At 39.1% G+C, this 15,588-nt stretch overlaps 2 protein-coding genes across 3 annotated transcripts; both read right to left on the bottom strand.

Annotated features, from left to right (window-relative positions):
- Positions 1-603: 603 nt before the first annotated feature.
- LOC111194248 (RING finger protein 223) lies at positions 604-5,230 on the bottom strand. Its single transcript, XM_022677728.2, has 2 exons — positions 5,157-5,230; positions 604-2,454 (listed from the first exon to the last, which is right to left on the bottom strand). The coding sequence occupies exon 2, from the start codon at positions 2,352-2,354 to the stop codon at positions 1,749-1,751; it is 606 nt and encodes a 201-aa protein (XP_022533449.1). The 5' UTR covers positions 2,355-2,454; positions 5,157-5,230; the 3' UTR covers positions 604-1,748.
- Positions 5,231-6,460: 1,230 nt separating this feature from the next.
- On the bottom strand, positions 6,461-14,923 carry wdr31 (WD repeat domain 31). 2 transcript variants are annotated; one of them, XM_022675723.2, is made up of 11 exons: positions 14,699-14,923; positions 13,817-13,922; positions 13,621-13,731; positions 13,225-13,351; positions 12,912-12,986; positions 12,378-12,522; positions 11,729-11,829; positions 11,053-11,120; positions 10,765-10,906; positions 9,701-9,863; positions 6,461-8,729 (listed from the first exon to the last, which is right to left on the bottom strand). In XM_022675723.2, the coding sequence occupies exons 3-11, from the start codon at positions 13,665-13,667 to the stop codon at positions 8,569-8,571; spliced, it is 1,029 nt and encodes a 342-aa protein (XP_022531444.2). In that variant the 5' UTR covers positions 13,668-13,731; positions 13,817-13,922; positions 14,699-14,923; the 3' UTR covers positions 6,461-8,568. The 2 variants fall into 2 exon arrangements, with proteins under 2 accessions (XP_022531444.2, XP_022531447.2); XM_022675726.2 differs by lacking the exon at positions 13,817-13,922.
- Positions 14,924-15,588: the final 665 nt, after the last annotated feature.

The raw sequence follows: 15,588 nt of genomic DNA, 5'->3' as shown, positions 1-15,588 counted from the left end.
AGAGTGACTCTGCAAATCAGGTGTGATGAATCCTTTGTTTTTTTGTTTGATTCATTAAAACACAAGTTTTTTTTCCCCAAGTATTCGGACAGTGACTCAGCAAGACCTCTTTAATAGATTTACAATGATGGAAATTACCTATAAAACAAAGATCATTTTACTCAAACATAAACCTATAAATAGCAAAATCCAAAAAACTGATTCAGAAACTGCTCACTTCATTGTTTCCAGAGCTATATATTTATTTTATTTCTTAACCCTTTCAGACCTGAATTATCTCCAAATAAATGTAAGAATGCTGTTTTCTGTCTGTAATGCACAGAAAAGAAGACTCTACTAATATTCTACTATAAAATCTTTACAGCAAATACAGCTCTGAAAAAAAGAGATTTAAAAATGAGGAGTTTCTTTGATTTTACCAAATTAAAAACCTCAGGAATATAATCAAGAGGAAGATGGATAATCACAAACCATCAAACTGAACTGCTTGAATTTTTGCACCAGGAGTAAAGCAGCATAAAGTTATCCAAAAGCAGTGTGTAAGACTGGTGGAGGAGAACATGATGCCAAGATGCAAGAAAAAATCTGTGATTAAAAACCACCAGGGTTATTCCACCATATATTGATTATTTCTGAACTCTTAAAACTTTATGAATATGAACTTGTTTTCTTTGCATTATTTGAGGTCTGAAAGTTCCATCTTTTCTGTTATTTCAGTCATTTCTCATTTTCTTTAAATAAATGCTCTAAATGAGAATATTTTTATTTAGAATTTGTGAGAAATGTTGTCTGTAGTTTATAGAATAAAACCACAATGTTCATTTTACTCAAACATAAACCTATAAATAACAAAATCAGAGAAACTGATTCAGAAGCTAAGTGATCCCTTCATTTTTTTTCCAGAGCTGTATGTTTAGATTATTTCTTAATCAGATTTTGTGACTCTAATTAGTGCTTGGATTTCTTAGTCAGATTTTTAGTTCTTAATCCATTACTACACATTATAATGACATCGACTTGTGATTAACTTGTGAATCAGTGATTTGTTGAGTCTGATTCAGTGAAATAGACCGTTCAAAAGAACCTCTTTGGTGAACTGAATCTGATTAACGTTATAAAGATCCAACCCCTCTTCATCAGGAATTTTATTGATCTTCAGTCCAGTCAGAGAAACCAAAGTATGCTGTTTATAAGACAACTTGAGTAATCAGATAACGGCAAAAATCCAACTATGATCAGACAGTTCAACTGAATCAGTTTGGCAGAGTGAATCAGTAATCTTTATAAACTCCACTGGTTTAGGTGGCATTTATTTAGTCCAACACTGGAACACCACCTCCTCTCTGAACGGTCCAATTATTTAGCTGAACTCCATCCAGCCCTCCTAATTAGATTTATAGGCTTCAGTCCAGTACAGGAAACCAAAAAAATGATGAATAATCAGATACATGCAAAATCCAATCAGACTATTCAGTTCCACTGAATCAGTTTTGCAAACTGAATTAATCATCTTTAATGAATCAGTCTGAAATCCAGCTCTCTCTTAATCAGATTTCTAGATCTTAATCCGATCTAAGGAATCTGATTACGCTGTTTAACTGCTGATATCTGATTATAATCACTTTTTGAAGCAGACAACTCAACTTATTAGAGTTATTTTGGGGTAAACTGACTCAGTTCTTTGGCTTTAGTTCTTAGTGTTTGGCACGCTCTTGGTCCGACACTTTGGCCACGCCTCCATAGTGACCTCACTTCTTATTGGAGAGGATGATGACGATGCCGATGGTTAGGGAGACCATTATGAGCACCCCCGAGGCCATGAACAGCGCCCTGCAGAGGGGCATCCGCGCCAGCCTGGTGCAAATCGACTGCCTTTCGCTCCTCCGGTCGGGATCGTCGGCCTCGGCGGGCATCCCGAGGTCCATGCTGTGGCGCACTTCGGCGGCGCAGGGTGGCATGGAGCTGGGCACCCGCTTGACCTGCAGCTTGCCCCGATCCCTGCTGAAGCGGATGCTGTAGACCCGCTGCATGGCATCGGGCAGGTAGGACAGCACCTTGGGGTCTGTGGCCAGCTTGGGCAGCCCCATGGCGGGTAAGTGGGTGTACGCCCGGCACAGCGGGCACTGGATGCTCTCGGGCTGCATGGATTTGACGTTCATGCGGGCGAGGCACTCCAGGCAGAAGGTGTGTTTGCATTCCAGCATCTTGGGCGTGTTGAAGACGTTGTTGAACTGGCTGAAGCACACGGCGCACTCCAGGTCCGGGAGGTAGCTGTCGTCCTCCGTTTGGGAGTCGGGGACATCGGGGACGCCGGGGACATCGGGGGCATACGGGTCTTTGAGGTGAGGATCCATGGACGCTTGTTAGGGAAATTCTGACGTCATAGGATGTAATCTGACGCTGGAAGCTCAGCTGGCGTGGCGGTGGGCATCAGTGCTGCTGGCTGATGTTAGTCTACAAACAAACAAAAAAAAAATTATTACATTATTACATAATATTAGTAAATATAGTGTCTGATTACATCACGCTTTGCACTATGAGGCAATTCTATATGTATGAATTCTACCAGTCAGGTATTAAGGAGCAGTAAAGACACTCCACTGAAGTACAGAGTTATAAGGATAAGTTTTAATTAAGTTTCTCCAGCACTGAGGCTGGAGCAGCCTTAGCCACTAGCATTGGCTGCTAACCACAGCACTAAGTGCTAGCTCTTTCACTGTTCAGAGGGGAGTAATATCAGCCTGTAGTCTGAGTTTTTAACACTCAAGTTTCGCTGCTATTTTCAGGAGAGAAATCTGTGTAGATTACTCTGCGACACCCTTGTTCCTTACTATTGTCGCTTAAAATGCTCCTTATAATCTTGTGCACCTTATGTATGAAAATGGACAAGAAAATAGACCAGAAAATAGACGTCTATTGATAGTGCTCCCTATAATAGTCTGTAAAATACAGTTAATGTACAGTTTTCACACCAACTTAGAGAAAAGGCTTTAAAATCTATTTTGACCAAAGTAAACAGCATAAAAATAATCAGAGATAATAAAGAAAAACTGGATGACATATTGATCATGCTAAATATTGATTATTATATAATTCTGATTATTTATTGAATCAAAAACAACACAATATACTATAGGACAAAACTCGTTACCACTTTAAAATAAGACTACCTTTATAAAGGGTTTATGAATGGATTATAAAGGTGTTTATTAATGGTTATTAAATAGGTTGCAAATACTTTTAAACCCATTAATAAGCAGTAAATAAATATAAAAAACAAACATAAATACATAAATAAATCGAAATGGCAACAATGAGCTGAAAATTTGCAAAATATTGATTCCACAGTAATTTATACTTATAATTTATGTTTATATCTAGATCTTACTTTGTGTTTTCCATCAAGCAGCATTAAACCTGACATATTAATATATTTGTAAGTATGTTTAACTACTTACTATAAATTAAATGACTAAGTAAACAATGGATCACTTCTTTTCCAATCTAATTAATAATATTTAATAAACTCATCTATTAACCATTTATAAACCCTTTATAAGGGTAGTCTTATTTTAAAGTAGTACCCAAAACTTCTCCATTTTTTTTTTAAAGAACACAATTGAGACTCCATAGACACCATAGTCCTTCCAGGAAACTTTTACAACCTTTTACATAAACCTCACTTTTCCACCGACGCTCTGCATTATTCAGCAGTTATTATTGATCTACAGCATCTTCGTGGCGTAGATGGACCTTCCTGTTGTCGACATTATATTTGCCTTGTAAATACAGGAGATATTTCTGAGAGCAGCTGTCTGAGTTCATGCAAATCAGCGCAGAACGGCCTGTTTGCTGACGGAGCTCGGCGTGCGCGGCATTAGCGGGAGTTTAGTCAGGATTAGCTTTTAGCTACGAATCCCTGATTCAGCTCAATTGAGTCATAATGATGCACAAGCATGGTGAACATTTGCATTAGCATTCTCAAGATTACAATGATTGATGTCTCTTGATCTTTTTCTCAATTTTAGCTCTGACGCTACAATGCTAACAAGCTTAAAACTTGCTGTTTAGCATCAGGCTAAAGGAGAGGTGCACAGAACAGGAATCCAGGTAAAATCAACTGGATCTGAAGGCAAACTCTCAGAAAACCTCTTTACTAAAACAAACAAATGACAGTGTATATTTTACACAGATAATACGAGAGGTAACACTGTATAATAAATGCTACATTAGTTAACAGCTCTTATGACACAATGTTTCAACTAACTTTTAATTATTTGAAACTAGTTAACATATTATTAATTGTTACAATGTTTTAACGTAGGTGTCAATTCATTATTATTTACAATTTATCACAATTTACATTCTCGCAAAAATAAAGAGAGCACTTCAGTTTCTAAATCAGTTTCTCTTATTTTGCTATTTATAGGTTTATGTTTGAGTAAAATGAACATTGTTGTTTTATTCTATAAACTACAGACAACATTTCTCCTAAATTCTAAATAAAAATATTCTCATTTAGAGCATTTATTTACAGAAAATGAGAAATGGCTGAAATAACAAAAAAGATGCTTTCAGACCTCAAATAAAACAAAGAAAACAAGTTCATATTCACAAAGTTTTAAGAGTTCAGAAATAATCAATATTTGGTGGAATAACCCTGGTTTTTAATCACAGTTTTTTTCATGCATCTTGGCATCATGTTCTCCTCCACCAGTCTTACACACTGATTATATTCCAGAGGTTATTAATTTGGTAAAATCAAAGAATCTCATAATTTTTAGTAGTCTCAAGCTTTTGGAGATCCATGCTAGTTTGCAGATTGCTAAAGAGGAAAACTCCCACATGCTGGAGTATTTATCCCTTCATTTTAATAGTGTAGAAAACAGGGTTTAGATCCAAAATATTTTCAGAACTCTGGTAAAATAGTGAGTCAGGTATCAGACAGTGTATTTGTGATCATTAGGTGTAATAATAAGTTTGTATGCGAGCTTCTAGAGCTTCAGATGTTCAGATGATCTTCATTCACCACTGCTCTACACTATTATAACTGGGTACTAAAATCACCAAAAATGGTCAGAGTGACTTCATACAAATCTTCAAAAAGATATATATGTATATAAATATAGAGTATATTGGTTTGCGGTCGTACTCACCTCATCTTCTTGCCTTTCATTAAAACTTATGACGGTCTATATGGCTTTATATAAACCATATCTCTCTCTCTCTGTCTTTTTCTCTGCATCCTCTTTTACTTCATGAAGTCTGTCATACTGGATTTGCATACTGGAATAACATACACCAGGAAACACACACTGCGTAGTCAAATGCAGGCTGGAGAGTGTGTGTGTGGGTGTCTGAAGAGCTTTGAGTAGGGAGTGTATAATAAATTACATATTTGGAATAATGTGTATCATTATGTGCGAAATGCTGCTTCATACAATAAAATCCTTAAAAGCTATAATTAAACCAACATGCAGCATAACATCATGATAGAGGAAATAGTATCATGTCCCATGACTTTTGGCTTGTTGTAATGAAGCCTGTACCCACTATTATCAGCCCTCACTACAACTACCATAATTCACCTGCACCCACTTTTATCAGCCCTCACTACAACTCCCATAACTCACCTGCACCCACTATTATCAGCCCTCACTACAACTCCCATAATTCACCTGCACCCACTATTATCAGCCCTCACTACAACTCCCATAATTCACCTGCACCCACTATTATCAGCCCTCACTACAACTCCCATAATTCACCTGCACTCACTATTATCAGCCCTCACTACAACTCCCACAATTCACCTGCACCCACTCTTATCAGCCCTCACTACAACTCCCATAACTCACCTGTACCCACTATTATCAGCCCTCACTCCAACTCCCATAACTCACCTGTACCCACTATTATCAGCCCTCACTACAACTACCATAATTCACCTGCACCCACTTTTATCAGCCCTCACTACAACTCCCATAACTCACCTGCACCCACTATTATCAGCCCTCACTACAACTCCCATAATTCACCTGCACCCACTATTATCAGCCCTCACTACAACTCCCATAATTCACCTGCACCCACTATTATCAGCCCTCACTACAACTCCCATAATTCACCTGCACCCACTATTATCAGCCCTCACTACAACTCCCATAATTCACCTGCACTCACTATTATCAGCCCTCACTACAACTCCCATAATTCACCTGCACCCACTATTATCAGATCTCACTACAACTCCCATAATTCACCTGCACCCACTATTATCAGATCTCACTACAACTCCCATAATTCACCTGCGCCCACTATTATCAGCCCTCACTACAACTTGTATGATTGTATGGTTATAAACATGTGGTGTAAAGGTATGTGCCAATAAAATGGAAATTTATTGGTTAAAAAGTGTAAGTTTGCTGGAAAAGGCACAAAAATAGACCCATACATCTGCTGTAGAGTAATTCAGTCTCAATTTATTTATTAAAAAATTAAAAACTTTAATAAATTTGGTCCTGGATGACAACTTAGTGCATTAGCAACACAAATCAGAGCCAACAAGAATTAAAAAGTCAACAGAATTTGGCTAATCACTGCAAAAAATCTAGTAAACGTTTAGTTTTACCTCAGAGTTACAAAACATTGAAAGCTAAAGCTAAAACCCTTCAATTAGCATCCTGACCCCTCACTGCTAACCCTGTTTAACCTACTGTTAACCTGGAAAACCGACGACAGTAGAGACAAAATGCTAATTGGCTACATGCTAACTATTATTTTTAGCTATGCTAATGGCGTTTTTGTATAAGTAGAGCGGATCTAACAAGTCAGTGTTTTTACACCTGTGTAACAGATACAGGCAAGTAAAAAGGGGTTTCCTCCACAGTTTCCACTTCCCCGTTAGCGCTTAGCTGCAGCGCTACAGTGTGCGGCAGTGTGGGGGTGGACTGAGTCTCTGCACGTAGGCCTGTGTTTGGGTTCTTTCCGTGCTTGTGGTGCCGAACGTGTGCATCAGTTGTCAGTATGCAAAGATTTAAAAAGATGCAAAGATTGAGCTACGCTAACGCTACCGCAGTTTACGCAAACAAACAGATAAACAAAACCCAGCCTGCGCTGAATCATTCCGCGTCTACATTTCCCCAAAAACGAGCTGGTAATCCCGCTTATCCAGCGCTGGAACTCTGCAAATTTGCATACATAGTGTGTACTGTTCTTTGGTGTGTTTTCTAAATATTTACAAGCAGATGCTTCACAGGTTTCACATAAAATCAGCTGAACATTCAGTCTGCTGTAGAAATCATACATCAGAGAAATTAGCCTGATGTTACTCAGTAGTTCATGCTTACAGAGTTCTGAATCTTTCTACAGAAAATACCATTTGTGTGGCCTGAGCTTTTATATATACTAGTCTAGAGCATTTCAAAAATTCAGATCTATCTACCAGATGTTTCTATTTGTAATGTAAAGTTATAAATGATGCTTTTTTATACATACATATACAGCTCTGGAAAAAATTAAAAGACCACTTCAGTTTCTGAATCAGTTTCTCTGATTTTGCTATTTATAAGTTTATGTTTCTCCCACATTCAAAATAAAAATATTGTCATTTATTTGCAGAAAATGAGAAATGGCTGAAATGACTGAAAAAAGCTGCAGAGCTTTCAGATCTCAAATAATGCAAAAAAAAACAAGTTCATATTCATAAAGTTTTAAGAGTTCAGAAATCAATATCTGGTAAAAAAATAACCCTGGTTTTAAATCACAGTTTTTTTTTTGCATCTTGGCATCATGTTCTCCTCCACCAGTCTTACACACTGCTTTTGGATAACTTTATCATTTCAATTCACCATTCTTTAAGTGGTGAATTCTTTGTTCCAGAGCTGTATCTATATTTAACAGTGTAAACAGTGTTCATTAAATTATAGTTTTAAACAGACTCCTGTGTGAGTAGTCTCAGTGTTTTTGGTGGTTGACTCAAGAGTTTAGTGCAGGTTTGGCTCACAGTGATTCTCAGCAGGATCATTCAGACAGTGATTCAGTACATGAATGTGTGTGTGTGTGTGTGTGTGTGGGTGTGTGTGTTAGAGTGACGATAAGTGTCCTGAGTAAACTGTATCCTTCAACAGCCCCATGAGTCTCTTATGTTCCAGGCAGTGAGTTAGCTTTAGCTGTTAGCGACATTAGCAAAAATGTGTGTGTGTTTATGTGCAAAAGTCTTAGACAACTAAGCAAACTAGACTTTGGATGGGAACTGGGAATATGCTCGGCACAGCGCCTGTGTTACCGAGATAGTGATGAACGTCTGACTGTTGGCGTCTGTCTAGATTGTATTCAGTCAGTGGAGCTCCTGTGTTTTCTGTTACCAAGATAAACAAGATAAAACTCCAGAAATGTACCTGAACACACCTCATTTCCAGAGCACCACGCCCATCAGTGCAGATATATTCAGAAGATCTGCTGTTTAAACCAGGCAATGAGCTATCTTACACCTCAGGGTGCTGGGTATAAGACCTGATTTGGTGACTAAGACTTTTCCACAGTGTGTGTGTGTGTGTGTGCGTGTGCTCAGAAGCGGGCGATCTCCCTCAGGGTGGACGGGGCTCCGCGGGAGAGGTTGAGCTGGTGCAGTCCTGTATTAAAACTGGCGCAGAGTAAACTGCTGGAGTCACAAGGCGCCAATGATACCAACGGACCCGACCCGTCCAGAGACAGAGTACACAGACAGGCTGCAGAGAGAGAGAGACAGAGAGAGAGAGAGAGAGAGAGACAGAGGGAGAGACAGAGAGAGAGAGAGAGACAGAGAGAGAGACAGAGACAGAGAGAGAGAGAGACAGAGAGAGAGACAGAGGGAGAGACAGAGAGAGAGAGAGAGAGAGAGAGACAGAGAGAGAGAGACAGAGAGAGAGAGAGACAGAGAGAGAGACAGAGAGAGAGAGACAGTTATTTGAAATCTGAGCGAAGTGAATAAAAACTTTATAAACCAAACTGATCTGACTTTAATTGAACTAATATAAACTGAATGCATATAAACTTTACTGAAATAAACTAAACTAAACTCAACTGAACTTATTTAACTAAAAAACTGAAATGAACATCATTAAATTGACTAAACTTTGACTAAAATTATCAAAATAAAAAAGAAAGAAATCTAAATAGAACTAACCTGACTAAATAAACTGAATTGAACTTAATTAATTTGACTAAATGACAACTTAAATTGAGTTGATTTTTACTGGACTCAACCCTTCTGGAACTATTTGATATTCTGAACTAAATTCTGTTTAATTAGACTCAACCGAATAAAGCAATGGGTCACTAAAAATTCTAGAATGTGTTCAAAAATATGTGTCAGTAGACGTTTTTTTTTTCTTTAACATTATCTTGGATGTTAAATTATGTGTATGGAAGTGCCGGTGTTGTGGCGAATTCAGCACCCCCGCCAGGAAAAGCACCCCCTCTCGGGAGCATTTTTAGTTAGTAAACTAAGTAAAGTTAAAGCAGATTATCTTAGCTTTTATCAAGAAGACGGTACGTACGCACTCCCAAGAGGGGGTGCTTTTCCTGGCAGGGGTGCAGATTTCGGCACAACACTGGTACCAAAAAGAGCTTTTGGGGATGGCACAAACTTTACTTATGTAATGTATTTTACTTATAATTTCATTTTGGCCTATAGCTATATTGTCTGTGTGTGTGTTACCTGCAGTGTTCTGGTCCCAGATTTTAATAGAGCTGTCGAACGACGCCGAGGCGACGAGTGGGGGCGAGCCGATGCTGGGCGGCAGGAAGACGCAGCAGGCCGTGGTCTGGAGATGCCCCCTGTACTCCACCACCTTACAGCCCGGCTGCCTCAGATCCCACAGCTACACACACACACACACACACACACACACACACCGAACACACAAACACGGACACACACAGACACACACGCTGTACATAAACACACATTTACACACAGTAATCAGATACACAAACCAAGAACGCAGACGGGTCAGTATCAATATAACATGCCTTCTGTGTCTGTAGTGTTATTTCTTTACATTTAATACAAATATAAACCACCCTTTCATCTAGGGATAAGCCCGTCCCTTTAAGAACGTAACCTCTGATGTCATCACTGACATCACAACCGTCACCCTTTTTAATTAATCGTGCCGTTCCTTATTCTTAAAGAAAGACTAAACTCCCTGATTTTAGCTGACTCCACCCTCAGCTCAAATTTGAAAAATGCTAAAAAATGGGAGGAGTAGTTTGGGAGGGGCACTGGGTGATGTATGGGTTTAGGGGAGGGGCTGGAGGGAGAGCTGATTAAGCTGAGCAGTGTGCCTGTGATAGCTGTGATTATTAGTCGTGGTGTCAGTTGCTAAAATGTTTATTGTATTAATCAATCTAATATTCTGTGAAACTATTTTTAAAAGATTAAAATCATTGATTAAAAATGCAAATTCTAATTCTAATATTTTGGGAAGGAGACAGTTATAATACTAGAGCAGACTATAAGGCTAGAGCAGAATATAGCTGTATTTTTACTGTATTATAATATCTTATAGCAGTTTTGATTAAATGAGATTATTTCGAAGTTTAACAGAGAGCTTTAACATTGAAATAAACTCTAGCTCCATATTCCACAAAGGGTTGGTGTTATCAGCTGTGTTTTCAGCGTGTGAGAGACAGAGAGAGTGAGAGAGATTTAATCCATATTTTAGCATAAATAATATGTGTAATATACTCCATAGCAGTGATGCTGTGTTTACGACTGACCGTGGCCTCACAGCCCTGGCCCTGGAAGCCGTTGCTGCTGGACAGCAGGTGGTTGCAGTTGGGGCTGATATCACAGTGAGTCTGGATGTACTGCTTAGCAGGAAACGTGTTGGTCACCTGCCAACTGCGACTGTCCCACACCCTGTACACACACACACACACACACATACACACACACACACACACACACACATAACATTATTATCATCTACTATTATTATTAATATTTATATATTATTACATTATTATCAGCTAATTCTGCAGGTTACAGCTCAGATGAAGCCTCACCTGATGGTTTTGTCTTCTGAGGTTTGAACTATCGATGTTCCTCCAGGAACCCAACACACATGAGTTACCTAAGAAAGAGACAGACAGAGAAAGAGAGAGAGAGAGAGAGAGAGAGAGAGAGAGAGAGAGACAGTGATGGACTATCTGCAGTCTTGTTGATCGTTTATGTTATATATGTCATTATAAACATTAATATTCAGGAAATAACTCTAATAATTTATGTAAATATGGAGTAAAATAGTGGTCCAGCGGCCTTAAGAGCTGCCACTATGATCAGGAGATTGTTGGTTCGAATCCCAGTCATGCAGCTTGCCATCAGCTGCCAGAGCCCTAAGAGAGCACAGTTGTCCTTGCTCTCTCTGGGTGGGTACTGTAGATACAGTAGGGTGATGTGGATGAGCACAAGGCTGCATCTGTGAGCTGATGTATCAGAACCGAGTTCCTGCGGTTTCCTCTGAGTGTTAGTGCTGTGATGCTACTCGGTAATGCTGCATCAGCAGCAGCTCAAAAAGAGGCGGAGTCTGACTTCACATGTATCGGAGGAGGCGTGTTCTAGTCTTCCCAATAAACTGAACTCTCATTTACAGTATTGTAAACTGCTTAGACTTCTGTTTTTGCTCCAACACTTAAATACTTGCAGGTTGTTATTAGCTAACTTATGAATCTGGGATCTTACCAGGTTGCGTGAGATGGTGTTTTTCTGTAAACATGCTCCGGTTTCGATGTCCCACAGGCACATGGAGTTATCACGAGATCCCGTGCACAGTCTCGAACCATCTACAACACACACACACAAATAACACACACACTTTAGCATCACACTCTCACCACTATTGCTTCTATTAAAGGGATTATATCAGAAGCCTTCAGCCCACATTAAAAAATTAATCTACACATAAAACCATTTTTTTATGTCATCATGTTTGTGATGTCATATAAACACAAGCCTGTTTACAGTGGCTTGCAAAAGTATTCATACCCCTTGAACTTTTTTTTACATTTCGTCACAAACTTAAAATTTATTTTATTGGGATTTTAAGTGATAAACCATCACAAAGTAGCACATCATTGAAAAGTGGAACAAAAACGACACATGGTTTTAAACTTGTAATCACAAATAAAAATCTGAAACAGTGTGAAAAAGTGTGACGTGCAAAAGTATTCAGCCCCCTGTACTCTGAACCCCCTAAATTAAATCCAGTGCAATCAATTGCCACCACTAACGTTCTCTGTAGAAACAGGGCTCATAATGTTTGTGTATGGTGTATATATTGTGTGTGGTGTGTATGATGTGTATAGTATGTATGGTGTGTGTGTGAGTGGACCCGGGCCGACGGCGACTCCGTTAATGACGAGTTCGTGTCCGCGGAACGTCTGGATCGGTTCCGAGCCGCCGGCAAAGTCCCACATCATCACCGACTTATCCCGAGACGCACTGAAGATCCACGTACTGCCCCCGAAACAGGCCAGCTGCACACACACACAGTGTACACACAAATATATAAAGATAGATAAACAGTATGGTGCTGAGGTGTTGATACAGTTTAAATATATATGATATAAACCCTTATAACACCTAGACTGGGGTTGTTATCTAGTACAATATATAAATATACTTTAATTACTAATGATATCCAGAAACTATAATTTAAATATAACAATGTTTTAATTCTAAATAAAACATTAAATAAAATAAAACTAGTATTTTTAAACAATGCTCGCGTTAATGTGCTTTTTTCACTAAGTTGAGGTCAACAAAAATAGTTAAAGTTGTGTAAATAAATATTGTATGATAAGTATTATTGTGAAATGTCCACTTAAGACATAGTAACAGTTGATGATTTATGATTAATGAATACCTTGGTGACCTCCTTGTTGTGGCCATGGAAAGATCTGCAGGGCTTCCCAGCTCTCCAATCATACACAACCACAGCCTGCGCAAAACACATATATACATATTTATATCAGATATTATATCACATATCACATATGATTGCACACTTCAAAACCCATAGACAACTTAATATACCCCCTTACATCCCATATATACAAACTTCCTGCCTCAAAAGCTCTTTAATAATTAAGACTCCACCCCCTCTCTCATTAAAGTGTTCTCATTGAGACCCCACCCACTCTCTCACCTACATCACACCTGATCCCTTTCCCACTCACCTGATCAATCCCACCTGACACACACAGGTCAGAGGTCAGGCAGGTCACACAGTTAACAGCATCAGAGTGGGCGGGTTCAAACTGCACTACCTGTGGTACAGGTGCAGACTCCGCCCCCTCCTTGGCCCTAAACAGGAATCATTGAAAAAGTTATTTATACAGCATATTTTCAAACAAAACACTTTACAGACAAAATAAAGAACTTTCTGATGTTTTTTTTTACACAAACACAGTTCAGTGTGGTTAGCTAACTGCACTCTGGGCCACAGAATCATTCAGAAGGAGGGGTTAATGACTTAGGGAACAGCTGATTGGGTAGCCAAGCGATGGTATCGTATTATTCTGATATGTTTGTTATATTGTGAGTGTGAGAGAGAGGTGATTGTATTATCTCACTTGTAGAGGTCAGAGCGGCGCCGGAACTTGCTCTGGAGTTTACCCATGCTTACGGTCACTCACGCCACCAAACCTCAGTCATTTCGGCCGCCCAATCAACAGCGTCTTCTCCTGGCAATCAAACACATTATCATAACATATACCAACGTGTGTTTTTACTATTAATATATTATTTATTGTGAAAATGTCTTCTGACTTTTTTTCCTGCAGACCCGCAGAAAAGAACACCTATCCAACTGTTAAACATGGGGGTGGGTGGATCATGCTCTGGAGTTGTGTTGCAGCCAGTGGGAAACATTTCACTTTTAGAGGGAAGAATGGATTCAGTTAAAAATATAAACAACAATAGTTTGTAGTTTACAGTTTATTATGATTTTGATATTTTGTCTATTTTTAAACCCTACAGCTGGACATTTTTAGCCCTGCCCACTGTCTTACGAAAGTGCTTTAACCACATGCAGTCTATCACAAAAGTGCTTTAAACCTACTCACTCTATTATTAAAGCACTTTAACCCCACCCACTCTCTTAAAACTGCTTTAACTCCACCCACTCTCCAATAAAACTGCTTTGACCACACCCGACCTCAAAACAACCCCCGCCCACTTTCTAATTAAAGTGCTTTACAATCTAGTAAGTCTTAGGACTGTATCCCACATGCCCATCTATGTAATCACTGTAGTGAGTCATTAACCTGCATTATAATTAACCAGGCTAATATTTAAGGTAGTATTGCCGTTGTTTTGATTTATATGGCGCACAGTCAGTCCCCTGTTCCACCTTAAGCTTGCTCTGTTCTCCACTTCACCTGCAGGCAGGAAAGGCCTTGAATCCTATTAGCTGCATTAGCGACTCATCGCATTATATCTTCTTATGTGTCCGCTCTAGTTCCAATTGTTCCGTTCCACCTTAAATGCTGCAGCTAGAATGTAAATGCAGCATCGTTTAAGGTGGAACAGAACAGTCCGAACTGTGGCCGAAATATAAGTAGCGAAGTTGTTGACTATTTACATGCATGCTCGTGCACGCTCGTGTACGTCAGCAGGCGCGTGCACGCCGGTGCCAGCTCTCCAACTTACCAAAAAGTGCAGTGCGCTAGGGCGAGAGCGCGGGCGCGTGCACGAGCGCGGAGAGGCTGTCCGCGCGCTCTGTTCGAAAGTCAGAACTGAGCGCTCGAGCTCATCGCCGCCGACTCTCCCGATTCGGTTCGGATCGGTTCGATTTGGACCGGCCGGGTTCCGCCGCTGTCTCCTTGACGACGCTTCCTACGGTAACCAGGCAAGCCGAGGTCACGTGCCCCTTTCCGTCTGCTTAGCGACGCGCTCAACTAATCACGTGACGAACGGAGCGCTGTGAACTAGTTTTAAGCTGTGAGTCGACTCTTAGGAATCGATTCAGTAGCAATTGATTTTATATCTAGTTTGCTTTTGTGGATTCATAATTATAAAATAAACGTATATTTGTATTGTTATTATAAGTATACTGTTAAATATATGAATTTCTATTAATATAACGTAAAGCCAAGCAAAAGCAGTAGTAGTAGTTCACTGACTCACTGAATCGATTCGTGTACTTGTCATATGAATCAGTAATAACGAGTTAATTCAGACTAGTTATTGATATAAAGTAAATAGTAGAAATAAAAATGCCACTGATACAATAATGCTCCTCCCAAAAAACAATGAAAATTTAATATTAAAATTAAATATTTGTATAAAATAAAGTGTTCATGTGGATAAATGTAGCAGTTTTAAAATATAAGCTCATTAAATACAAGTAAGCACTGTCTCAATAAATAGACCTGCTTACTTGTCCTGTTAATCAATAATGCTTTGAATTTTATTCATTATAAATACTACATAAATAATACAATTTGCTTTAATTATGGCATTCTCATAAATCTATACAAATAAAAAATATTAGTTAAATAAATTCAACTCTGTTTCTATGTAAGCTGTGTTTGGATATT

The sequence above is a fragment of the Astyanax mexicanus genome, chromosome 22 (assembly GCF_023375975.1).
Source record: "Astyanax mexicanus isolate ESR-SI-001 chromosome 22, AstMex3_surface, whole genome shotgun sequence".
NCBI lineage: Eukaryota > Metazoa > Chordata > Actinopteri > Characiformes > Acestrorhamphidae > Astyanax > Astyanax mexicanus.
The sequence above is the reverse complement of the archived record's forward strand: the minus strand, read 5'-3'. Positions and strand labels throughout refer to the sequence as shown.

Bases quoted from the DNA above. Each gene is read 5' to 3' on its own strand.
- wdr31 (XM_022675723.2), bottom strand. From the start codon at position 13,667: ATGGGTAAACTCCAGAGCAAGTTCCGGCGCCGCTCTGACCTCTACAA. The intron at 13,352-13,620 runs GTGAGATAATAC...ATTCCTGTTTAG, and splicing joins CGCCGCTCTGACCTCTACAA to GGCCAAGGAGGGGGCGGAGT. The intron at 11,121-11,728 runs GTAAGATCCCAG...TCTCTTTCTTAG, and splicing joins ACACCATCTCACGCAACCTG to GTAACTCATGTGTGTTGGGT.
- LOC111194248 (XM_022677728.2), bottom strand. From the start codon at position 2,354: ATGGATCCTCACCTCAAAGACCCGTATGCCCCCGATGTCCCCGGCGTC.